The following is a 26,191-nucleotide window of genomic DNA, read 5'->3' on the forward strand; positions in this document are numbered from 1 at the left end:
TCATCACTCCCAACACCATCGCCTCAAAATCCTTTGGGATGATGCACTATCTGTATTTTTTGTGTCCCCCCTCTCCTGTAGTGTCTTTTTTTGCGTGGGTAACGTAATTTGGACATAAACATTAGATAATTGTCGGCAGACACCTCTGATGGTAACTAGGTCTGATGACAATATAATGTGTATGAGGGCAGCCCTAGATGTTGGGGAAAACATGTTTGCCATGTTTGATTTAAACCTGCTTGATACTTTGCTCTAAATTCAAGCTCCTGGGGCCCAATGCAAAATCTGTAACAGGGCCACCAAATTTACATGCAATTTAGAGTAATATATGGCAAAAGAACTGTTAGACCACCTTACACACCAGCTCCAAGATAAGACTTCAACCTCTGCATCTTATATATTTATGTCCCTAAAATCCCTTAAACAGTGATGTCACTGCACAGGAATAATTCTTACTGTTATGTCAAAGAACATAAATAATGCACATAGTGATATCTCACCACAGGAATAATAAAGACAGTGGTGTCATAGTACAGGGATAATAAGCACAGTAATATAACTGAACAGGGGTAACAAACAGAATATGTCTGCAATAAAGATAGTTGTAATATGGTGTTTTCTCAAGTGGTTTCCCATCTGCTCCGTCACACCGGCTTTGTTCTACACTACACACCACAGCAGTCTCTGCTTCAGTTCTGCACAGGCTGTGTCACCCTCCAGGCATTCATCCTCAGAGGCTGCAACCTCCCGCCTTTCACTGTTCTCCCGCAATAGGCAAGTCTGCTCTGTTCACAGGATCTCCACCAGCAGTTCCGACTGTACTCCATACGGTTCTCCCACTCTCTCCCCCTTGGGCGCTAAAACAACCTTTATATGGGTTCCTTCTGATCTTTGCCTCCATCAGCCTGGTGGCGCAGTATATCAGCATTACTCTCTCACTTGCCAGTACTAGGGGGATGTGGGGGCTGTATGGCACTGTCTACAAGGAGGAGGTGGGGGATTATGGCACTGTCTACAGGGAGGTTGTATGGCAAAATCTACAGGGGGGCACTATACTGTATGGGGGCCACTAAGCGGATATTATACTGTGTAGGGGTACTACAGGGGACATAATTCTGTGGCCACAATTAGAGGACAAAATACTGTGTACTTGAAGGGGTTGTAATATATTCTATTATTAAATATTATTATACTGCATGGGGGCACTAAAGGGGCATTATAATTTTTTATGGGGCATTTTTTTTAATGATGAGGTGGGGCGCCGAAAGATCATTTCGCACGGAGTGCCATCTATTCTAAGGCCGGCCCTGGCTGTTTGCACCACCGCACACAGGGTCCTAAAGTTGATGAGGGTCAGGACCCTGCGTGCAGCGGCCCCGGAGGTGAAAAGGATACTCCAAAGGAAAACACTTGATGTTATCCATGGGTTTATGGGCCCCATAGCAGATGCATTGGTGGTAGTTTCACCCCTGGGGAACAGGGTGCTCCTAACTTTCTATGATCATGTCTACTTTTGCAAAATTAAATTTTATTTAGCAAGACAGGAACACGAAAATGCAAACTGACGAAATTACATGGATTAATTTATTAACTATTGGACAGTAGAATGAGCTTGAGGAATAAAAAGGATTGCTTGTGCAGCTCATAAAGATTGTGTGGCTTTTCATTTTAAAGTAATAGGTTGTGAGTATGACAGGTAGAATAATACTCATGTTCAGTCAGTATATACTGGGATTAAATATGTTAAATAAATGTTGGTAGGAGATATATTAACAAAAATGAAATAAGTGTCTGCACTGTGACCTACATTTTCACCATGGTGATTGTGCGAGCACTACCATAGAGGCCTCCAACATCACAACTGTCACAATCTGTGGGTATGTGTACCCACTAGGATGCACCGCCGTAGCGGGGAGGAAGCTGGCCACACAACAGAGTATCCAATAATACAAAGTCCAGCACAAGGGTACTTGAATAGTCCAGACAGTCTTAGTGGCTAGGCACAGATGGTACTTCAGACAGCAGATGATGCAAAGCGTGGCAGATGACACCAGGCATGGTGTAACACAGCAGGCGTGACCAGAGGCACAAAACGACTCCAACTTCTAAGGCACATGAACAACGGTAGCACAGGATACGGGAAACAGGATACAGGAATGGGAACACTGGGAACAGGATAACACTAAGGGACCATTTGCAAGACAAACACAGGTAAACACAACAACGCTCAGGCAATGAGTGAAGGGGCAGGGCCCTTCTTATAGTCCAGGATGGTCATGGGTTGATTGGTAATTATTTTCAAGTGCACACGATGGCCCTTTAAGGCCGGGCTCGAGCGTGCGCGTGCACCCTATGGGACACAGCCGAATGGAGCGAAAGTGAGCGCTGGCGTCTCCTGGGGAGGACATAAGGCACAGCGCTCACTGATCCATGGCTGCGACCGTTGGGGGGGTGAGTAATCCCGATGGTCCGTGGCCATGGGCGCTACAACAACATACAAGGCTGGAGGCCAAAGGGGTTGATTGATTGTTGGAATTTTGGTGGTGAAATAAGTGTCAATATCTTATATGGAAAGACAGCTCAGGATCTGTTGAAGGACCCCAGAGCAGTCAGCTTATATTGCCTGTTGTTAGGGCATAATTAGGTATTCCCTAACAATTACCCAGTGTCATCTCCAGGTGTAAATGGGCATTTGGTCAATGGAGTCACAGTGGGACACCTCTCTATACCCCAAACTTGGCTTGGCAAGCATAGAGCATGCTAACTTAGATTGTTATGGGAATGCCCAAGCCTAGTGGACTTTGGTATTTGCACACTTTAACCTGATGCTAGTGCCAGCCCTACATCTTATTCATTTTAAAGTAAGAGCATCTATTAGATGCTGATCAGGAAATAGATCCGCGAGTGCTACCGATAAATAGTGCATACCGTATACTCATTATTCAGTACATGTTCCACTAATGCCAAACATGCCCTAATATGCCAAACCATATCCCTATATACAGTGTCCGTTGGGACATGTAGTGCCCCAGTAATGCCATTGTGTATCCTTTCTTTGAAGAAATGGAGCCACTTCCCCCGCTCAATATTTTGCCCAGGGTGCTACATCTATGTTGATCCAGCTGGGAAATGTGCTGTCCAATTGAGCTTTTAACCAGCCGATCGGTGCCATTTATTGTTCAGGGATAGAATTGCCACTGACCCACCAAAGTGTTAAGTCTAATAGGCCGTTTAGTATTCATCAGTGACCTCAACAAGGAAGTTTTGGACTCTGCAATGAACGGCCTGTACTGAGCAGCTGTTGAAAAGATGTCCAAGGATATTAGCTGGTTGCTATGGTGACATCTGCAGAGTCAGACAAGTCTTCAAGTCTTAGGCCTAATTCACACGAGTGTATCAGATTTATGCGCGTGAAAAACGTGCGTGAATCTGGTCCGTGTGTGTTGCGTTATGCACCAGTGTGCTTTGTGAGTGGCATGCACTTATTCACACACTCGCAAAACAGTAGCTCTATTTTCTATCGAATTAATGCGGAAATCACGCACCGCACACGGATGTGCATCCGTGTATAGTGCGTGATTTTCACGCATCCATAGTCTTCAATGGGCACGTAGGTGTGTGAAAACACACAAATATAGGACATGCAGTGAGTTTCCCGCAGCGGACCCTCGCTGCGTGAAAACTCACGCATTTGTGAACGGCCCCATTGAAATCAATGGGTCCGTGTGCTATGCCTGATTTCCATGCGCAGCACACGGATGTGATTCACGCTCGTGGTGAATGAGGCCTTAATTGGGAACCAGGGGTGCTAATGGAAAATACAAGGCATCAGGTATAAGGCCTCATGTACACGGCCGTAGCCAAGTGCACGGTCTGTCATCCGCGGGACGTCCACAATCACGGACTTGTGCACACAGAAGATGTGCATTTATTTCAATGGGACAGGACTGCAATTGTGAACTGTAAAATGACTTGTCCTGAGTTTTAGCAGTCCTCATTGCTGCCCCCACACGTGTAAACCACGGTCGTGTGCTTGGGCTCATAGAAATGAATGGGTACGCAAATCATCTGCATTTTTGTGGATGAATTGCGGACGCAAATACATGTTTGTGTGCATGAGGCCCAAGACATTTTCAGGGTATGGTCCCAGTTCAAGTCAGACACAAGAGAACAAAGTAAGGCCAAGTTGTCACAAGCAGAACAGTTTTAAAACAACAGGGACAATGGAGGATAAATTAGCCTTTAGGCCCCATGCACACGGCCATGCCCGTAACAACGGCCCAAGATTGTGGGCACGGCCAGCTGCTGACGGCTGCCCGCATGTTCGGGCCGTGCTCCCATACAAAGTATGTGAGCACAGCCCGTGAAACACAAAAAAACTGACACGCTCCATAATTCCCGGCACAGTTCTACGGCACGGACACCCATCCATACCGATATGGAAAGGTGCTAGCAGTCAATAGAACTGAATGGGGCCGTAATTACGGACCGAAATTACGGTCCTTAACTACGGGCGATTTTACGGTCGGGTGCATGGGGCGTAACTCTAAAAAATGGCTGATGTGAAAAACTATTTAAAAAAGTTGAATGTGAGCAGGCGCACATGGGATGGCTACCACACGTCATCACTACATTTTTGAAAAGGCTGATAGGACCAGGAGAGGAGGAGGAACCCAAGGGGAACCTAGCCAGACCCTGCAACAGTATGGTTATATTTGGTTATATGAATGTACAGTCCTGGCCAAAAGTTTTGAGACTGACACAAATTTTAGTTTTCACAAAGTTTTCTGCTTCAGTGTTTTTAGATCTTTTAGTCAGATGTTTCTATGGTATACTGAAGTACAATTATAAGCATTTCATTTGTTTTGAAACTTTTATTGACAAATACATGAAGTTTTTGCAAAGACTAAATATTTACAGTATTGACCCTTCTTTTTCAAGACTTCTAAAATTCTTCCTGGCATGCTGGGTATCAGCTTACGGGCCAAATCCTGAATGATGGCAACCAATTCAGTGCTAGGAGGTTATCATAATTTCTGTATTTTTGTTTTTCCACCCGCTTTTTGAGGATTGACCACAGGTTCTAAATGGGATTGAGATCTGGGGAGTTTCCTGGCAATGGACCCAAAATTTTAATGTTTTGTTCACCAAGCCACTTAGTTATCACTTTTGCCTTGTGACATGTGCTCCATCATGCTGGAGAATGCATTGTTCATCACCAAATTTCTCCTGTATCATTGGGAGAAGTTGCTCTTAGAGAACGTTTAGATACTATTCTTTAATTATGAAAGTCTTCTTAGGCAAAATTGTGAGTGAGCCCACTCCCTTAGATGAAAAGCAACCCCACACATGAATGGTCTCAAGATACTTTACTGTTGGCATCACACGGGACTTATGGCAGCGCTCACCTTTTCTTCTCTGGAAAATTATTTATCCCTGTCCTTTGCAGTCCAATCCCTGTACTTCCTGCAGAATTTCAGTCTGACCTTGATGTTTTCCTTGGCGAGAAGTGGCTTCTTTGCTGCCCTTCTTGACACCAGGCCAGCCTCCAAAATTCTTTGCCTCACTATGAATGTAGATACACTGACACCTGCCTACTACCATTCCTGAGCAAGCTCTGCACTGGTGTTGAACCAATCCCGTAATTGAATCCTCTTTAGGAGACGGTCCTGGCACTTTCTCAATATTCTTGGGCGCCTTGACGCCTTCATCACAGCAAACGAACCTCTCTCATTGAAGCTCCAAGTTGCACCCAAAACAAAGACCATGATTTATAAATAAAGGATATTGCACAAACCCATGGACTGCATGATAGGAAGCACGCAGGAACACTCCACACTGACTGCCCCCGACGCACGTTTCGCCGTCAGCTTTCTCAAGGGGTACAACTTGGAGCTTTAGCTGTATACTCTTACATGCATGCACAATTGTGTGCTCTTCTGTTAGGTGCTAAATATATTTATGTGCTTCTGTTGTCCAAATACTTGATCTATATGATTATCTTTTCTATAGATATCTGCATTTGTTACCACATCACAGGATGTTTATAGTATGGTAGCATATATATTGGATTATTCACGCAGCTCCTCCATACTTTCCTTTTTAACTGTGTGCTATATTGTTTTTATATTTTGATGGCCAATGTGTTATGTATATTTCAATAAAGTTTATTTTATATTGTCATGGTACATGACTTGTGCTATGTGTGTTTCATTTTCTGGATATACTAGTAGTCTTCACAGTCTGGTATAGGTATTGATATTTGCTTTATGATTTGTGTGGACGCATTATTGTTTGGCGCATGCCAATGGTCTATACTCGTATAGGTATTCATCATCTCGTCTTCTTGTGTCTGCCTTTCTCTTCATGCGGTCGACCGCCAGCGGAAGATTCTTCTCCTGTCAGCCAGACGAACAAAAGTCCTCCCCAGGGGGAATGTCTCTAACTTGCAGAGGGATGACAGGGATGATGCAGGACGGGTTAATGATACTCTGTGGAGACTCCATAGTGTCCTCTGTCGCTAATGACTTGGACAAGGCATTGGCCCTCACATTCCTGTCGGCCGGACGGTAGTGGAGCTCAAACTGGAACCAGGCAAAGAACAGCGACCACCTGGCCTGACGGGGATTCAGTCGTTGGGCCATCTGGAGATAAGTGAGGTTCTTGTGGTCCGTAAATATCAAGATGGAATGAACTGCGCCCTCTAATAGATGTCTCCACTCCTCCAGAGCCAATTTGATGGCAAGTAACTCCCGATCCCCAATCGAGTAGTTGTGTTCTGCGGAAGAGAAGAGCTTAGAGTAATAGCCACAGACCATTGACTTGCCTTTGGAGCCTCTCTGGAACAGGAGTGCACCAGCACCGACAGAGGAGGCATCCACCTCCAACGAGAACTGTCGAGAAACATCTGGATGATGGAGGATAGAGGCTGACGTGAAGGCACTCTTCAGGCTATTAAATGCGGTCTCTGCTTCTGGAGTCCACACCTTGGCGTTCATGCCTTTCTTGGTGAGGTTAGAGATAGATGTCAGTGAGGAGAAGTTTTGAATGAACTGTCTGTAGAAATTGGCGAATCCCAGGAAGTGCTGTAAGTGCTGGCCCTTTAAGAGCAGGCACGAGCATGCGCTCACCCTAAGGGACCCGGCCAGGAAAAGCGGAAGTGAGCGCTGGCGTCTCTAGAGGAGGAGATGGGGACCAGCGCTCACAGTTCCATGGCTGCAGGCTTTAGGAGGTGAGGGAGCCTGACGGCCCGCGGCCATGGTCATGACAGTAACCATGGTTAACAGAAGAAGACAATGACTTCAAGCACCTTTCCCCTTTTAAAGCAACCAGTCTGCTCTTATAATTCAATCAGCATGACAGAGTGATATCAGCTGCCTTGTCCTCGTTAACACTTTCTCCTGAGCTAACGAGAAAATCACTGAAATTATGTTAGCAGCTCATTTTGTGGCAGGGCTGAAATGCAGTGAAAATTGTTTTTTTTGTAATTGTAAATTTTCATGGCAAGGAATGACTTTGCAATTAATTGCAATTAATTTAATCACTCATCATAACAATCTAGAGTTAATGCAAATTGCCACAATAAAAACTGAAGCAGCAAACTTTGTGAAAACCAAAATTTGTGTCAGTCTCAAAACTTTTGGTCAGGACAGTACTCCCGATAAAGACCAATATTGCTACAAACATTAACAAACATGGAAGAAAGGCACAGATCACCAGATGAAGCAAGGAGTAGACAAAAAAACTAAATTTTATGGCCAGTGATCTATCAGCTGAAATACATTGTAACAGAGCAGCCAAATCACCCATTTAATAATAAATGTATTTTTATGTCTATGGTCATATACACATTCGAGTCATATTATTGTGACCACTAAGCTAATAGCCAGAGTAACCGCCGTCTGCAGCACGGACAGCAACTCAAAAAGGTGCTGGTAGGTTGTCTCAGGTATCTGGAACCGTGCTGACCACAGTGCATACCACATTTGCTGGAGGGTGCATGGGGGAGGATCCATAAAGTGAACAAGACGATCGCGGTGGTCCCACAGATGCTCAATTGGGTTAAAGCCTGGTAAATTATGAGGCCAGAGAAGTACTTGGAAGTCTTGGTCGTGCTCTTCCAACCACTGTCGGACATTTCTAGCCATGTGACATGTCTCATTGTCTTGCTGGAGGATTCCATCTGCCCCAGGGAAGACAAACAGAATGTATGGGTGGATGTGATCTGCAACGATGGATTCATACCCAAATCGGTTCTGAGTGCCTTTCACATGGATGTAGTGTCTGGAAAGAAAAAAGTACACAGCGCCACATGGTGAAAGATAAACCTGATAGGTGGGGTGATTATAGTATAGGTAAGTAATTGCACTCACTGAAGGTAGTTTGTACTGGCAGGTACAACTTATGAAAGTAGGCAGTAGTAAAATGGTTACAGCTTTCAATATCCAGATACCGGCATCATGGTTGTGGTGCCACAGAAAATATTCATTTTTAAATATATTTTTTCAAAATATATAATTGTTTTAATTTCACATGGATGCGTGGGGCCAGAGTGCCATGAAAAAATTTCCCCAGACCATAACGCTGCTGCCACCAGCTTGTGTTCTTCCAGCAATGGTTGCAGGGTGTTTGTTCCCTGATATTTCTCGCCTCACATGCCAATGTTCATCCATACGATGAATGAAGAAAACGTGACTCATAGGAGAAGGCAATCCTTTGCCAATCATCGGTGGTCCAATTCTGATACTGCAGTGCAAATTAAGCCTTTTTTTCAGATGCAACTTTGTTAGCATAGGAACAGTGAAGATCCGTCTGCTTTGGAGCCCCATATGCAGTAGGGTTCGCTGAACTGTTGCTTCAGACACACGTCTGGTAACCCCCTGGTTGATTTTCAGCTAGCGCTTTGCTCGGGACTCCAGCCCTGCTCCCGACGCCCATATTTTGTCAATTCAGGGGTTTCCTATCGCTGGAGTTCCCGAGCAGAGCATCAGCTGATGCTCTGCCTGGGGACTACAGCACTTCTGCCAACGTCACTGTCCATATATGGAAACTGACATCGGCAGCAGTACTGGAGTCCCCGAGCAGAGCATCAGCTGATGCTCTGCTTGGGAACTCCAGCGATAGGAAACCCCTGAAGTCACTGACCATATATGGACAGTGACGTCAGGAGGAGGGCTGGAGTCCCCAGGCAGAGCATCAGCTAATGCTCTGCTCGGGAACTCCAGCGATAGGAAACCCCTGAAGTCACTGACCATATATGGACAGTGACGTCAGGAGGAGGGCTGGAGTCCCCAGGCAGAGCATCAGCTAATGATCTGCTCGGGAACTCCAGCGATAGGAAACCCCTGAATTGACCAAATATGGACGTCGGGAGCAGGGCTCAAGTCCCAAGCAAAGCGCTAGCTGATGCTCTGCTCGGGACTCAAGTAATAGGCAATGTGACAGCCCCTTGCGGTCAACCTAGTGACAGAGAAGTTTCCCAATTATAATTGTTTTTTGAAAAAAAAAAAAAAGATTATATTACAGCAAATATTTCTTGTTTCTTAAAGGGGAATGACAAATAATGACATAAACGGAGCACAGGATGTGCTTGCTACCTGTTTGTATAGTATGCAAATATCCGTTTTATGCATTTCTTGTCCATTGTCATGTCTTGGCCATTATTTTTATTTATTTTTTAGAATTGTAAGGGGTGAAGCAAATATTGGTTCTCATAGTTTGACATTTGTTTTAAAAAATAAGGCTCGGCTCACAACCTCATTTATGGGCTACATAAGAAGTATACATTTGTATACCAAAAACAGAATGCAAACAAACTGTGACATACACATAGGTTTCTATAGATCAAATATATGCAAAGCAGTGTACTTGTGGCATATATTTGTCTGGATACTGTTTCTTTTACAATATGTTAAAAAATATGTTAAAAAAATAGGATCCAAATGAATTATTTAATTTTTCTTCTTAAATTGGAGGTTAATTGTACATGGATCCAAATCTTTGTATACATTTGCACAGTATACATGTGGGTTCAAGCAGTCCCATGCTATCAATACTTAAAAGTTAGAAAACTGACATGTCAAAACTATCATAGAAAATGGGATTGCGTTGCCGATAGCAACCAAGCAGAGTTCTGCTTTCACTTTCTAAGCTGTATTGGAAAAATTCATCCTGTCCTATGGTTGCTATAGCAACAGTGCCACTTTTCTAACAAATTTGATATACTTTTTTCTCCTTGATTTTAGTTCATAGGATAGTAGTTATATAGGCATCTGCAGTGGATGGGGAGGACGGTTTACATGGGTGTATTCAGTAAATAGGAGAGGGTGTATTTAGTGGATGGGGTAGGAGTGGTGTTATCAGTATACAATTACACAGGGTGATACATAGTTCCCACACACAGTAGGTGCAGGAATTGGGGGAGGTTTGTGAGGCAGGACATGTGTAGGGCACACCCAGAAAAGCCAGAAAGATCACATAACACTGGGACACAAAGCAGAGCATTACACAGGAAGCTGCAAACATGTCTTTAGCTGCTCTTATTTCATTTCTGAAAAGCAAAGAATCCATAATCTTCAATGCTGTAGTAGCCTTACTGACAGTGGGAGGGCAGCAGCTCTTTTCTTTCTTCGCTTTTAGCTGCCCATGCAGCCCCACAGAAAATCTGAGGTATGGACTGGCATTCCTGGGAGTACCAGCCTTGATCCTGCTCATTGTGGGCTTCGTGTTCAATGACAATACATGGAGATTATTTACAGGCTCAACCTATGACTACAGCATCCAGGAGAGAAGCAGGCAGAGCATCCTTATGAAGTATAAACTCATCTGCTTTGTGCTGGGCAATGTCACTGGCAGGAGTCTGGTAGCCCCGGTCACTTGGCTGGTAGTCACCCTGCTAAATGGGTCCTACTATGCGTGTGCTGCCAGCGAGTTTGCCAATGTGGATCACTATGATATCTTTAAGAACTTCAGTGCTGACGCCAGGAAGTTCACCCTGGCACAGTTCCCATGTGCCCAGCTGGTTCCAAGCAATTTCTCCAGAATCAGAGAAGAAGTGTTACTGGAACTCAAGTACCAATCACAGGTATAACTAAATGTCAAGCTTTGGTGCCAATCTTCACTGTTGTTGTCAGTGTGCGAATGGTAATATGCCATACAATGCAGGCAGGGAATAAACGATCTCAAGATTACATCACAATACAGAAGTTACAAGTTGGGACATTTCCATAAATAGGAAGACAGTTTATGTGCAACTATACATGTAGCAAAGCTGAATTTGTCATTTAACCCTTAGGGAGGGCATTGGGAAAACTTACAAAAGACCCGTTTAAACTGGGCAATTATTGTGACGGTGATTGGACAGTGTAAACACACAAAGTTCAACAATAAATGGTAGAACTAGCTTTAACTGGTTAAGGACACGGCCAATTTTGGCCTTGAGGACCAAACAATTTTTTAATATTTCCCTCTTTGCATCCGGGCGCTCATAACTTTTACATTTTTTGTCCTACGTAGCTGTATGAAACGTTGTTTTTTTTGCGGGACGCGTTATACTTTATGTAGGTACAATTTTTTGTTACATTTACATTATCGTTTAATTTCTATACATTTTTATTTTGGCAAAAATGTAAAAAAAAAAGCATTTCCGCTGCAGTTTTCTTACAACGTTAAACGTTATACATTTATTGTACAGGTTGTTACGGACGTGGTGATTCCAAATATGCGTATATTATTTCATGTTTTGGAACTTATATTTTGAAAAGTTTATTTATTGTAAAAAATGTGTACTTCTGTGTATTTTTTTTTACAATTTTTTTTATTTAAGAAAACATTTTTTTTAAATTCATTTAACTTTTTTTTTTAATCCCATAGAGGAATTTTTCATTTTTATTTTTAAACTTTAATGTACTGACATATATGCTAGTACATTCGACTGTATACTGATTGTACAGAGGCGGTTGTTAGGGCATACCTAAGTATGCCCTAACAACAGGAAACATGGTCAGACAGCCCTGGGGTCCTTCAATGGACCCTGGGCTGTCTGCCCATACCAGGTATAGCCATTGATCGTGTCACAGGGATTTCCTGTGACGTGATCAAAGGGGAGACCCCCTTCTCACTTTAGCTTTGAATGCCGCGATCAGCTTTGATCGCGGCATTCAAGAGGTTAATGGCGGAGAGGTTTCTCTTCTCTCCGCCGATAGAGTGGGGCTGCGGCTGTGTATTACAGCCGCTGCCCCGCTCATTGTGGCACGCGGACACTGGCTGTCACACAGGACGAGAATACTCGTCCTAATGCGCCAAGTACCCGCCGCTCAGGACGAGTATTCTCGTCTTGTGTTGGCAACCAGTTAATTGTTGATCTACATGATTGTGCATACCTAAACATCATCACCATTGTTGGTGATAGTGGTAAATGTAATTAACACTTGTAGCGACATTTACATTACATGTGCAGAGGCGATTCGGAAAGATTTTTAAAACCACCGATCATTTATCAGAGGTTTTAAAAACTGTTCTGTGTAAAATGTACCTAACTTTTCAGAATAAGTTGTCAAATGTGTTTGCACATGAGGAATAACACTATTTTGTGCCATTATATGACTTGTATGTGGCAATATTCAGCAGTTTTCCCCTCTGCAGGCTTTATCTCCAATTCTCAGTTGATCTAGTGGGCAGAGCCTAACTGCTATCATGTCTTCCATACACTGCACACACAGAAGAGGAGAATCCTGCTCTCCTATCTCTACCTATCACATATATACATAAACTGCAGCAGCATGGAGGAGATTATACAGCAGTAATGAGCAGTGTAGCTGAGAATCCAGCAGTGGGGTGACACAGATGTGATGGTAAGATTTCTTGTATTTCTCTCTGCTTCTACTTCCTCCCCATGATCATCCCTCCCTCTCCATAGACTTGTATGCAGCTTGTGTGTTGCTGACTCACACTCTCTCCCTGCTCTCTCCTCCTGCCCCTCCCCTCTCCATAGGCTTGTATAGGCAGTAAAGAGACACACACCAACTTTCTGCAACCCTCTCCTCTGTTCTGTAAACTGGGTCGGCTAATGCTTGTTAACAGGGGTAGACAGCAGATTACAGGAAGGGAGACCCCTAGTGGCAGTAACTTCACACAGAATTTGCAGGAAAAAAGGAACTACATTTTAAAAATAAGCAAATTACAACGTTGTTTTATATCAGGCATTCTATTAGATTAGCATAAATTGTTTTAAAAGTAAGTGTCCGTTTAAAGTAAAGACAACCGACCCATAGCAGGAAGATAATAAAGATAATGTTTCCATCCATCTAACCCTCCCTAACCATATGTGTGAAAATAAAAAAAATTGCATTCACCAATATTGTCATCTCCAATATTGGGGACTCATAGCTACTGTATCTTCCTCTGTTGAAGTACTGGCGGCATTGTTACCTATACGCGTGGTCACCTCGTTTTCACGCCTGTTAGACATGTTCATTTAGTGATTGCCTAGCAACCTCTGCACATGTAGAAATTATTTCTTAAAGGCTATGTACACCTTTGAAAAAGTTTTTGGTTATTTTAACTAAATATGTGTATTAGTGCAACTTTGTAATGACATTTTATTACTTTTTGAGATACTGCTTCTTTGTATCCTGTATACAGAGCAGCTGTATCTTGCAATGAGACCTGAATCTGTCAGGTCAGCGGCACTGACAGGTTCAGTGAATTCGGGTCCTGCATGGGATCCACCTGTTATCTATCACATATAAGTTATGAACTTAGATGTGATGATCGATAACAGCTTGATCCATCCTGCGTGTCAGAGACACAAATGACCTGCTGTCACTGAATCCGTCAGTCTCGCTAACCTGACGGATATAGGTTCCAGCGCACGATATAGCTGCTCTGTATAGTCTATAAAAAAATAGGCAGCACTCCTGAATCTCCAAGTGAAAAAATCAAGTGATGAACTTTATTCCATAAGCGACGTTTCGGCAGATACAACTGCCTTTCTCAAGAAGATCCAGGAGTGCTGCCTATTTTTTTTGTAGACTATTACGAAGGATATAGCCTTTATCCTGAGGCTGGCACCCACATGTATTATTCATTCCTGCATGGTGCTGCTCTTGATTTTCTTTTTTGCTCTGTATACAGGGTACAAAGAAGCTGTACCTCAAAAAGTTAAAATGATCTTTAATTAAATGTAATTACAAAGTTGCACCAATTATATATATATATATATATATATATTATATATATAAATAACGTTTTCAAAGGTGTAATGAAAGATGTCAAAATTAAATTCCCACAGAAAATTCCTGTTAAGAGTATGCAAGTATGTAATAGGTGAACCACAGACTGCTTGTGCTATGTGACAAACTAAAATCTGCTGTACATCAGGTACTGTTATAGACTTTTCTTTCATTTCGCATTAAGGAATATGGCTATAAACCAGTGTGGCACATGTATAAGTGCACACTATCTTTTTGCTGAAACCCTTTAAAAATGAATCTCTGTACCTTCTTTAAATGGCACATATTTACAACATTCCAGAGCAGGCATTCATACATGGCAGTGCTTAGCATAACACAACTTATTTGAAGGAACTTTCTCATTTTATGAAGTTTGTGATAGAAAATACATGTTTTCCAATATAAAAATCAAACAGTAACATATAGCCCAAGTATGGAATACAGGTCAAGGGAAATTGAAGCTCTGATTTGGACCTGATTACCCTAGGGAATTGCATAACTAGTAAATGGCACCTTTATAAAGGTTTTCCACCAAATACATTTATCACCTATCCACAGGATAGGTGATAAATGTATGGTGGCTGGAGGCCCCACTGGTGGTCCCCCTACAATCACTGGAATAGGGGTCCCAAGTTTCTCCTTCGCAAAAAAGGAGTTTAAATGGAGTGGTGGACAAGTATGCTCCATTCAAACTCTATGGGACTGATAGAAATCCTCCTATTAGCTTAATTTTTTTTTCTTGCAGTCTAGTCGTTGTAGTAATTTCCTGCAGCGACCAAATGCTACAATGTAGTGAACAGAATTTGTAAAAATCCCATTCACATACCTGGTTGAAAACTGTGCGGTTTTCAGGGAATGCAATCTGAACGACTCCCTAATTAATAATTACAAAGGAAAAAAATGAGTTTTCCTTTAAGGCTCACTGTGCAAAGTAATAATTCCTCCAAAAATGGGGACTTTGCCGGACTAGAGTAAAAAGGTACACTTGGGAGGTATAGCATGGATCATGTGCAATATAAGGCACAATTCAGGCACATTTGAATTCCTACACTGATTTCCAGTTTATCCTTCTACCGACTTTATCCAAGAAATGCGTGTTGCATTTCCTGTTTTAATACCTGAAGGGATGTACCTTATTGATGACTCACTAATTTTACTGTAAGAAGTCAGGAAAAACAGGTATGTGAGAACCCAACCCAGGCCCAGGATTTCTGACAAGTATTTACTCGTACCATGTACATTAAACTTCAGATTCAGGGTGATATTGCATACAGTGTCTACCCATTGGGGACACTTTCGTTTGCAGCACATGTGTGCGTGCAGGAGCGTAACATGGGACCCCACTTAGTTATATTCATCCCTGGCAGCTAGGAATATCAGGAAGTAGGCTATGATTATTAAAAGTGATGATTTAATATGTATATAATAGTTTTCTTCTATTTACTCATATGCTCTCAGGCTGATACATATCTTTTCCCTTTGTCTTCCCTCTTCCTGACCCCTCATTCTTCTGCCCTCCACCCTTGCCCTCCCTTCTGCGGGCTCAGTACCCATCTCCTACAGTATGGCTCTTCTTTATTATATGCCACCTTTGTAAAATACTTTTTGTGACACAACTTCCCCAATGCTAAGAGAAACAAGAATTGGCCAACCGCCCATTATAATAGAAGAATTTTTCTGTCTGGTTGTAAACATTGATAATGCAGTTGTCCAGTTGAATGACCAGTATAATCGAATGTCTATGGCCAGCTATGCACTAATAGCCTGCTCCCTGTAGCTCCGGTGTTCTGCTCTTTGCTTTCCTTCCATAGGCTTCTCTTACACAGCAGGCATGGTGTGACGATTCACCAAAGATGTGGATCTTCTAAGCTGCAATCGGTTTGGCACTGGCTAGACTGTTGTGGAGCCTAAGGAAACTCGACGTTCTTTATCCTTAAGCCCTGCAAGCAGGTAGGGATTTTCCAAGTCGGACTCCCAGGTAGAGGTACCCAGAATCGTCAGGTGCGCTGTAGCGGAGTCAAAAATGTAGCTAGGGGGCATCAACGGATTAGTAGTCATAAAGTAGCAAGCTGAGCTAGAACAGGAGTCAGGCTAGGAGTCGATACCAGGAGTAAAACCACACAAACCAAGCGACAAATCTAAAGGGTGAGACAGAAGCGTAATCTAGGAACAAGGCTGAGGTCAAAGTTACGTAGGTTAAGAGTAAAAAAGCAATAGAAACAATAGCCAAACAAAGGATGTACTTTGATCTGCAGTCAAGGCATAGCAAGCTGATTCACCTTTAAATAGGCTGTCAGGCCTGAAGTTATCAGCGGGTGCCGGTTGCACCGGCAACCCAACGCTGCCAGCTGTGAAGAAGTAAAACTGCAGCTGGATACCGCTCAGCCACATGGGCTGTTCTCATACCGTATTTAGGTAAAACTTCATAACATGAATCCTCAGACCTCAAATTGGGAGTACTCAATCTTTTTATCAGACCCCAGAAAATTATGTGTTTGGAAAATGTCAGAAACAGCCACTAAAATCTCATGTTGCAATCCTATAATGGATTTTGTCCTATCCCTTTTTACTGCAGAAAGTGTAACGGTCCAATGAAAAAAACATTAAAGGGGTCGTGTCAATGAGAAAAACCCTTGTTTGAAAGAAGCCACCCTGGGCATTTAGCTAATTTCCCCAGGGGAAGTTGCGGCTTCCATTCATTGCATAGTGCCCATTAAAAGAAATGGATGACCACATAATACATGACCTTATGGATTCCACCAGAGAAGGAGCTGCTTTTTCTTAGTGGTTCACCGCTCTGGCTAATGTGGGGGGCCCTTCTATGACGTCCATTTGGAAAGATGTTGTTTTGAGACAACCACTTTAAAGACATGCTTGTAAAAAATAAAGCTCATTAAAAAAATGTTCAGTTCAGGAGAACTACAGGGGGTACGGATGTTATGTCCAAAATATGGATGCTAAAATGCATCTGTAGTATGGGCTGCCTGACACTGACTGTAGTGGGATGATTGGAGTGATAATTGTCTATCGAAACAACTAGAATTTGGGAAGATGTGTAAAGGCCCTTTTATACTGGCCAATTATTGGGCAAACGAGCGTTCACAGAATGCTTGTTCCCGATCATTGCCCTGTGTAAACAGGTCAACAATCAGCCGATAAACTAACAAACGCTCGTTCATTGGCTGATCGTATCGTTTAAGCAGCCTAAGATATTATCGTTGTCGCCAGCGCATCTCTCTGTGTAAACAGGGAGACGTGCTACAGACATGGTAGAAGTGTATCTCAGTAATGAGTGCTCGTCTTCATTCATAGCTCTTTGTGAGCCCGTTTTCTCCTTTCACAAGGGGCTATGTATGGGGACGAGCGCTCATTACTACGGGCCGTATTAGAGGACCCTTAGTAGTCTAGGGGCGGTGTTTATCTAATAAAATCATATTTTGATGGATGCACGCAGATGAAATGCTTGTAACAGTCATGAATAAGTTAATACTACCCATGTCTAAAGTTACCCAAAGTGCGTTTTATTACAACTCTGTCCGGGACTCAGATACAGTATTTCAGGCTGCCTAAAAAAGATAAATAATTGCATTCTACTTATTCTTTATTGTGATTTCTTACAGGTCAGTGGATGGATTTTACTAGCATTTGTGGCTGTCATATTCTTCATAATCCTGTGTGTCGCTAGGTGTTGTTCTCCTCTTACTTACCTTCATTTGAGGTATTGGACCAGCTACGTCAACAATGAACAGACTCTGTTTGAGCAAGCAGCAGATCAGCACTCAAAAGTGTATGCCATGCAAAACATCAAGAAGTTTTTTGGGTTCTCACCTGGGAGTAAAAACATTTCGGAAATTCGCATCCCTTCACGTACGGATTGGAGGACAATCTCTGGTCTTGACCTGCTAAAGGTAGTCAGTGAGGATCATTGTCATTACAGCCTCCTTCATGCATGGGCAGATGAGGATCCATCAGATGGAAAAGTTATTCCTATTGATGTAGGACAAGTCCCTGTGGATACTGGATTTTCCTAAAATTCCTATTGTATACTACACTTGTTATTTAGTGGCTAAGTGACTCAAAAGGTTATAGGTTCCTGGACATTTGCATTGATTGTAGGATTGCATGGTTGTAGGTGAATCATTGCCCACATGAAAAGAGACAGTGGCCAGAAATGATTGGCTTGAAGCAATAAACATTGTTCTTAATCAGTATTTTTTGTATTTGGTGATATTAACATCAACACCGGCCTTAGGACAGATGGTGCCCGTGCAAAATGTTCTTTCGTCACCCAACCCCATCATAAAAAAAATGCCCCATAAAAAAGTATAATGCCCCCCCAAAGTATAATGCCCTTTATAGTGCCCCACACACAATATAATGCCCCTTTAGAGAACCCTGACAAGTATAATGCCCCTTTAGTGCCCCTATACAGTATAATGCCCTCATACATTATAACATTTAATAATATAATATATTATAACCCCTTTAAGGACACAGTATTTTGTCCTCTAAGTGTGCCCATACAGTATAATGCCCCCTAAGTGCCACACACAGTATATTGCCCCCTGTAGTGCCCCTACACTGTATAATGTCCCCTTTGTGGCCCCACACAGTATATTGAGAGCCTCCACAAACGGCCTGCCGCCATTCTACAAGTGCTATTTCGCAGGACCCAGCATACTGCAGTGCCTGAGGAAGGTCAAGGATATGACCAAAACATTGCACTGATACGGACTAAACAATTAAAATCACCTTTTGATAAATTACTCCTACTGCTTGGCAGAGCAGGGTGGTACCTTCCTGCTCTGCCATAGTGTTCAATAGTATCTGCGTCTTAAGGACGCAGATACTATTGAATGTAGCGCTACTACCGCTGTAGCAACCATAGCGGCTGCTAGCAGCGCCACCTGGCTTGGGGGACCGTGCCAGCGGGCGGCACAGGCCCCCTCATGCCCTGGGTCCCTTAGCAGTCGCTAGGGCTGCTACGTTGGTAGTCACGCCACGAGAGAATAGAAGGAGTGCTCGGGAGGAAATGCAGCTGCAAAGTCGCCGGGTCCGGGCGCTTCAGAAACACAAGCAGGGGAAGGGAGGCAGCTCAGAGCCCCCTTCCACCTGCTAGACTGATGTGCCCTTTGCCATGGCACAGGTCGCACACCCCAAAGGTCGGGCCTGATTAACATCTAACCAACCCACATTCCATAATGATTTAGAGGTTTAAACCACTATTTGTAATTTATTTTCGCTTTTAATGCACAAAAATTAAATCCTAGATCAGATTCTCGCCGACGACTCTTATGAAAAAAAATGGTGTCATGCTTTATTGGAAGATATGTCACAGAGCTATTTCCTCCTTAAAATCGATTTGATGAAGCTCCCGACGAACAGTGATTGTACTGATGTTACTTCTAGAGGTTATCTCATTACAATAGCCCCTGTCAAGCAGTAAGATATATCAGGCAGCTAGTAAACTGTCAGTTCTTGAAGTTGATGTGTTGGAAGCAGAAAAAAAATCAGTGCAACTTTAACAAGGACTAAATCGTGATGGCTAGTAGACAGAGTGAGAGCATCTGCAAAACAGCAGGTCTTGTGGGGTGTTCCCGATATATAGTGGTTAGTATCTACCAGACTGGTCAAAGGTAGGACAACCGGTGAACTGGCAACATGGTTAAGAGTGCCCGCGGCTCATTGATGTGCACGGGCAGTGTAGTCTAGCCCGTCTGGTCTGATCCCAAAGTGCTATTATAGCACAAAATGCTGAAAAATGCAATAATGGCTATGATAGGTGTCAGAACACAAAGAGCATCACAGCTTGCTGTGTATGGGGCTGCGTAGTTGCAGACCAGTCACAGTACCTATGATGACCTCTGTCCACCACCTAAAGCGACTACAATGGACATGTGAGCATCAGAACTGGACCATGGAGCAATGGAATAGGGTGACCTGCGATGATGAATCACGCATTCTTTTACATCATATGGACGGCCGGGTGTGTCCCTCATCTGGAGAAGAGGTGGCACTAGAGTGCACTATGGAAAGAAGGCAAGCCAATGGACGCAGTGTAATGTTAAGCAATGTGGATGTTACTTTGACATGTACCCTCTCCATGGCATTGGTATTCCCTAATGTCAGTGGTCTTTCAACAGGATAATGCACACTGCCAAGGGGCAAAAATTGTTCAGTAATGGTTGGAGGAACATGCTAGAGAGTTCAAGGACTTCACTCGGCCTCAAAATTCCCCAGATCTCAACCCAATTGAGCATCTGTGGGATGTGCTGGAAAAACAACTTACAGGACTTAACGGGGTATTCCCATTTTAGACATTTATGGCAAATCCACATGAGAACGCTGTTTCTGAAACTTGAGAGTATGGGATACAGCGCAGCTCGCTGTTTCCGTAGTTCCCGTTCGCTTCGATGGGAGTTACGAAAAAAGCGTAGCTCAGCTGTTTCTGTAATCCTGGCCACCTTGCACTGATTCCCCACCTGGATGCGGTGGCCAGCGACCGCATGGTCGGGGGCTGGGACCCACATCTTTCAGACATTTATGGAATTTCCTGTTTATATGCCATAAATATCTAATATCGGCATACCCCTTTGTAGGAACTTCTGCTAATGTCTTGATGCCGGATACCACAGGAAGTTAGCAGGATCCACCTGTTATCGATCAGATCTAAGTTATGAACTTAGAGGTGATCAATAAAAGCTTGATCCTGCTTGTCAGAGACACTCAGGACCTGTTGTTACTGAACCCCTCAGTCCCGCTGAACTGACGGATTCAGGTCTCAGTGCAAGGTACAGCTGCTGTGTATCCAGGATACAAAGCAGCTGTATCTGAAAAAGTTAAAATATTTTTTAATGAAAAGTAATTACAAAGTTGCACCAATCACACTGACACACCGTTTATTTTTTAAAAAAAATTAATGTTTTAGCTATTAAAGATTCAGTTCAGCTGTTTCTTAGTAATGTGTTTCTGGGGAAGCTGGGTAAAAACCAATATGACGGCGATTATAGCAGTCCATGACAGACTGGTAGACAGTTAAAGAGACTCTGTCACCACATTATAAGTGCCCTATCTCCTACATAAGGAGATTGGCGCTGTAATGTAGGTGACAGTAATGCTTTTTTTTATGAAAAAACGATCTTTTTTCACAAAGTTAGGAGCGATTTAAGTTTATGCTAATGAGCTTTCTTAATGTCCAAGTGGGCGTACTTTTACTTTCGACCAAGTGGACATTGTACAGAGGAGTGTATGATGCTGACCAATCAGCATCATGCACTCCTCTCCATTCATTTACACTGCACTAGCGATATAGATATATCGCTATGTGCAGCCTCATACACAAACCCTAACATTACAAGGGCATGCCCCCACGTGGCGGATTTCCTCCGCAACTGTCCGCATCAATGCCGCACCTAATCCGGGTTGCGGATTACGGCTGCGGATCTGCCCAAAATGTGCAGTAAATTGATGCGGACTAGCTGCTGCGGACTGCGGAAAAAGTGCTTCCCTTCTCTCTATCAGTGCAGGATAGAGAGAAGGGACAGCACTTTCCCTAGTGAAAGTAAAATAATTTCATACTTACCGGCCGTTGTCTTGGTGACGCGTCCCTCTTTCGGCATCCAGCCCGACCTCCCTGGATGACGCGGCAGTCCATGTGACCGCTGCAGCCTGTGATTGGCTGCAGCCGTCACTTAGACTGAAACGTCATCCTGGGAAGCCGGACTGGAGACAGAAGCAGGGAGTTCTCGGTAAGTATGAACTTCTATTTTTTGACAGGTTGCTGTATATTGGGATCGGTAGTCACTGTCCAGGGTGCAGAAACAGTTACTGCCGATCACTTAACTCTTTCAGCACCCTGGACAGTGACTATTTACTGACGTCTCCTAGCAACACTCCCGTAATTACGGGAGCCCCATTGACTTCCTCAGTCTGGCTGTAGATCTAGAAATACATAGGTCCAGCCAGAATGAAGAAATGTCATGTCCAAAAAGCAAGACGCATCCGCAGCACACATAACATGTGCATGACAGCTGCGGACTTCATTGCGGAACTTAGAATCTCCATTGATGTCAATGGAGAAATTCCGCCATGAGTCCGCAACCAGTCCGCCACTGCTCCGCAACAGACAGAGCATGCTGCGGACACCAAATTCCGCTCCGCAGCCTATGCTCCGCAGCGGAATTTTACGCATCGTCTAAACGAACACTTCTAAATTTAAGTGGAAGTCAATGGAGAAACGGCTCCGCTGCGGATTAACGCTGCGGAGTGTCCGCAGCAGAATTCAAGTGAAATTCCGCCACGTGTGAACCCAGCCCTACAGTGTCCTGATAATGAATACACATGACCATCCAGCCTGGACGTCATGTGTACTCAGAATCCTGACACTTCTGAAACTTTTTTTGTGAGATTCCGGCAAGTGAAACCAAATCTCGTTTAGCTCCGAGATCTCAAGAGATTTCGTATCCGTTGCTGGAATCTCACAAAAAAGAGTCAGAAGTGTCAGGATTCTGAGTACACATGACGTCCAGGCTGGATGGTCATGTGTATTCATTATCAGGACACTGTAGTAATGTTAGGGCTTGTGTATGTAGCTGCACATAACGATATATCTATATCGCTAGTGCAGTGTAAATGAATGGAGAGGAGTGCATGATGCTGATTGGTCAGCGTCATACACTCCTCTGTACAACGCCCACTTGGTCGAAAGTAAAAGTACGCCCACTTGGGCATTAAGAAAGCTCATTAGCATAAAGTTAAATCGCTCCTAACTTTGTGAAAAAAGATTGTTTTTTTAAATAAAAAGCATTACTGTCACCTACATTACAGCGCCGATCTCCTTATGTAGGAGACAGGGCACTTATAATGTGGTGACAGAGTCTCTTTAAGCCCCGTTCACACCTTGCAGATTTAAAAGTCTAAGGACAATCCAGATTTCATATATGTAAATAAGGTTTTTGTAACATGCAGTGGAAAAAAACACCCGCAGAAAAAAATATATCTGTGGATTAGCCCCATTAAATGAGGCTTATCCTCGTGTGGATCGCCAGACGCTTTGGCAAAACCTGCACGTGTGACTAAACCGTAACCCCCTTCCCGTAACTTGATGTAACTGCAGGTCCAGGCGAGCAGTCACTTTGTGCACCTTGACATGCAGTTACGTCTGCAATTTAAAAGTTAACCACCACGCGGCGCTACACCACAGTGGCGGCTAACTGTGCAGGGTGTCTGCCCTGGTCTCCCGTGTTGCCGGGCAGCAGTCCATCGACGCTGCTTTTCGGCAATTAACACCTTCAATGCGCCGATCGATTGCGATCGCCGCATTTAAGGGGTTTGTAGCACATTGGCACCCCACATAATGCGATCTTGGGTGGTGCCAATGGTTGGCATGGCAACCGAGTCTACCATGTATGGAAGCCTATGTGGGCCACTGTCAACGTCACACTGACAGAATACATTATCCTACATAGGTAGTGTAATATATTCTAGCAGCAAACAGTGCTGCAGGTCTTCAAGTCCCCTAGTGGGACAAAAAAATAGTAAAAAATTTTTTTTTAAAAAGTGGAAAAATAAAAGTTCGAATTTACAAAAACAAAAATTGCTTTTTTCCCTTTAAGTCTTTTATTATAGGAAAAAAAGGAAAATGATTAAAAAAGTACACATATTTGGTATCACCACGTTCATAATGACCCAAACTATAACGCTATTTTTCCTGCACGATGAACACCGCAAATAAAAAACTAAAATAAAAACAATACCAGAATCCATATTTTTTGGTCACCACCACTCCCAAAATATGAAATAAAAAGTGATCAAAAAGTCGCATATACCCCAAAATGGTACCAATAAAAACTAAAACTTGTCCCGCAATAAACAAGCCCTCCCACAGCTTTTCTGACGGAAAAATAAAAAACACATGGCTCTCAGAATATGGTGATACAAAAATAAATAAATAAAAAATAAATAAATAAGTGATTTAATTGTGCAAACGCTGCTAAACATAAATAAAACTATATGCATATGGTATCGCAATTGTATCGACCCAGACAGTAACGTAAAATGTTCATTTATGGCGCAGGGTGAACACTGTAAAAAGAAAAAAAAAAGAAAATAATACAACATTTGATGGGTTTTGGCCACCTTGTTTGCCAAAAAATTGAATAAAAAGTGATCAAAGAAATCGCATGTACCCCAAAATGGTACTAATGAAAACTACAGATTGTCCCGCAACAAAAAAGCCCTCACACGGCTCCGATGGAGAAAAAATAAAAACATCTGGCTCTCAGAATACGGCCACATATCTGCGGATTATTATTGATTTACCACATTATTATACCCTCTTCTTATAATACCCTGATGTACCCCGCACAGCTTACATCTGCCCCCACATTATAAACTGAAATACCAGTAACACCCCAAACAGAAAAACTACCAAGCTAACTCTGCGCTCCAAAAGCCAAATGGCGCTCCCCCCCTTCTGAACCCTACAGTATGCCCAAACAGCAGTTATGTCCACATATATGGCATTGCCATACCCGGGAAAACCCGCTTAACAGTTTATGAGATATTTGTCTGCAGTGGCACAAACTGGGCACCACATATTTGGAACTAAAATGGCATATCAGTGGAAAATTACAATTTTCACTTTGCACTATCCGCTGAGCGTTAATTTATAATAAATAATAACAAAAAAACACTAAGTAGTCAAAATGCTCACAACACCCCTTAAAAATGCTTTGAGAGTTGCAGTTTCCAAAATAGAAGTCAATACTTGGGGGTTTGTTTTACTATTTGACCCCAGAGCCCTGCCATTGTGGGCCAATGCTGCGAAAATCACCAAAATGGGCCTCAAATGCGCATTGTGCTCTTTCATTACGAAGCCCTGTCATATGTCCAGGCAGATGATAAATGCCTTGAGGGATGTCGTTTGCAAAATGGGGTCACTTCTTGGTGTTTTCCACCCTACCCTGCTACCTAAGGAAGCTCTGCAAATGCAACATGGCAACCGTACACCAGTCCAGCAAAATCCGCGCTCTAAAAGCGAAATGGCGCTCCTTCCATTTTGAGCTCTGCCATATGCCCAAACAGCAGTTTAGGGCCACACATGGGGTATTGCCATATTTGGGAGAAATTGAGTAACAAACTGTGTGGTGTTTTTTTCTCCTATTACCCCTCGTGAAAATAAAAACTTGGGAGCTAAAACTACATATTTTTGGGAAAAAGTAATTTTTTATTTTTTCTGCCTAATTCTAATAAAATCTATGAAACACCTGTGGGGTGAAAATGCTCACTACACCCCTGTATGAATGCCCTGAGAGGTGTAGGTTCGAAAATGCAGTCACTTCTCAGGGGTTTCTACTATACGGGTACCTCAGGGGCCTTGCAAACATGGCACCTAAAAACCAATCAAGCAAAGTCTGCATGCCAGGTAGCACTCCTGCCATTCTGAGCCCTGCCGTGTGTCCAAACAGAAGTTTATGACCACATATGGGGTATTGCCGTACCCAGGAGAAATTCCTTTACAAATGTTGGGGTGCTTTTTCTCCTTTATTCCTTATAAAAATTAGAAAATTGTATGCTTTTTCAAAAAAATTTAGATTTTCATCTTCACAGACTAATTTGAATATATTCAGCAAATAAACTGTGGGGTCAAAATGCTAACTATACACCTAAAAAAAATCCTTGAGGGGTGCAGTATATTGTACAGGGGAAATAGGGAGGAATCCTCCAGCTCACCCACTAGTTGTCTCAATACAGACTGCGCTCGGATCCTGCGTGACGGCACACGGCAAGGCAATAGTAAAAAAGACAGAGGAAATGATCCAGCCCTCGTAGAAAGTTGTAAAAGGAAACAAAGTTCCAAGTTTATTCCAATGAATTAAAAGTTCAAGTGCAAGGGGGTGGTAGCAGAAGCCTACGCGTTACGGACAATGCTTCTGTCCTTATTCATGGCTTATGTCTGA

General features: G+C 43.1%; 2 protein-coding genes across 2 annotated transcripts in view; one reads left to right on the forward strand and one right to left on the reverse strand.

Moving 5' to 3' along the window:
- Positions 1-26,191, reverse strand: part of TRAPPC3L (trafficking protein particle complex subunit 3L) — a 99,029-nt gene that overhangs the window by 65,364 nt on the left and 7,474 nt on the right. The gene's annotated exons all lie outside the window — the stretch shown is intronic.
- Positions 10,506-18,383, forward strand: CALHM4 (calcium homeostasis modulator family member 4). The gene is made up of 2 exons (XM_075864244.1): positions 10,506-11,083; positions 17,852-18,383. Exons 1-2 carry the CDS (start codon positions 10,523-10,525, stop codon positions 18,260-18,262), a joined length of 972 nt encoding a protein of 323 aa, XP_075720359.1. The 5' UTR covers positions 10,506-10,522; the 3' UTR covers positions 18,263-18,383.

The sequence above is a fragment of the Rhinoderma darwinii genome, chromosome 4, assembly GCF_050947455.1.
Source record: "Rhinoderma darwinii isolate aRhiDar2 chromosome 4, aRhiDar2.hap1, whole genome shotgun sequence".
In the NCBI taxonomy this organism is placed as follows: Eukaryota; Metazoa; Chordata; class Amphibia; order Anura; family Rhinodermatidae; genus Rhinoderma; species Rhinoderma darwinii.

Bases quoted from the DNA above. Each gene is read 5' to 3' on its own strand.
- CALHM4 (XM_075864244.1), top strand. From the start codon at position 10,523: ATGTCTTTAGCTGCTCTTATTTCATTTCTGAAAAGCAAAGAATCCATA. The intron at 11,084-17,851 runs GTATAACTAAAT...GATTTCTTACAG, and splicing joins AACTCAAGTACCAATCACAG to GTCAGTGGATGGATTTTACT.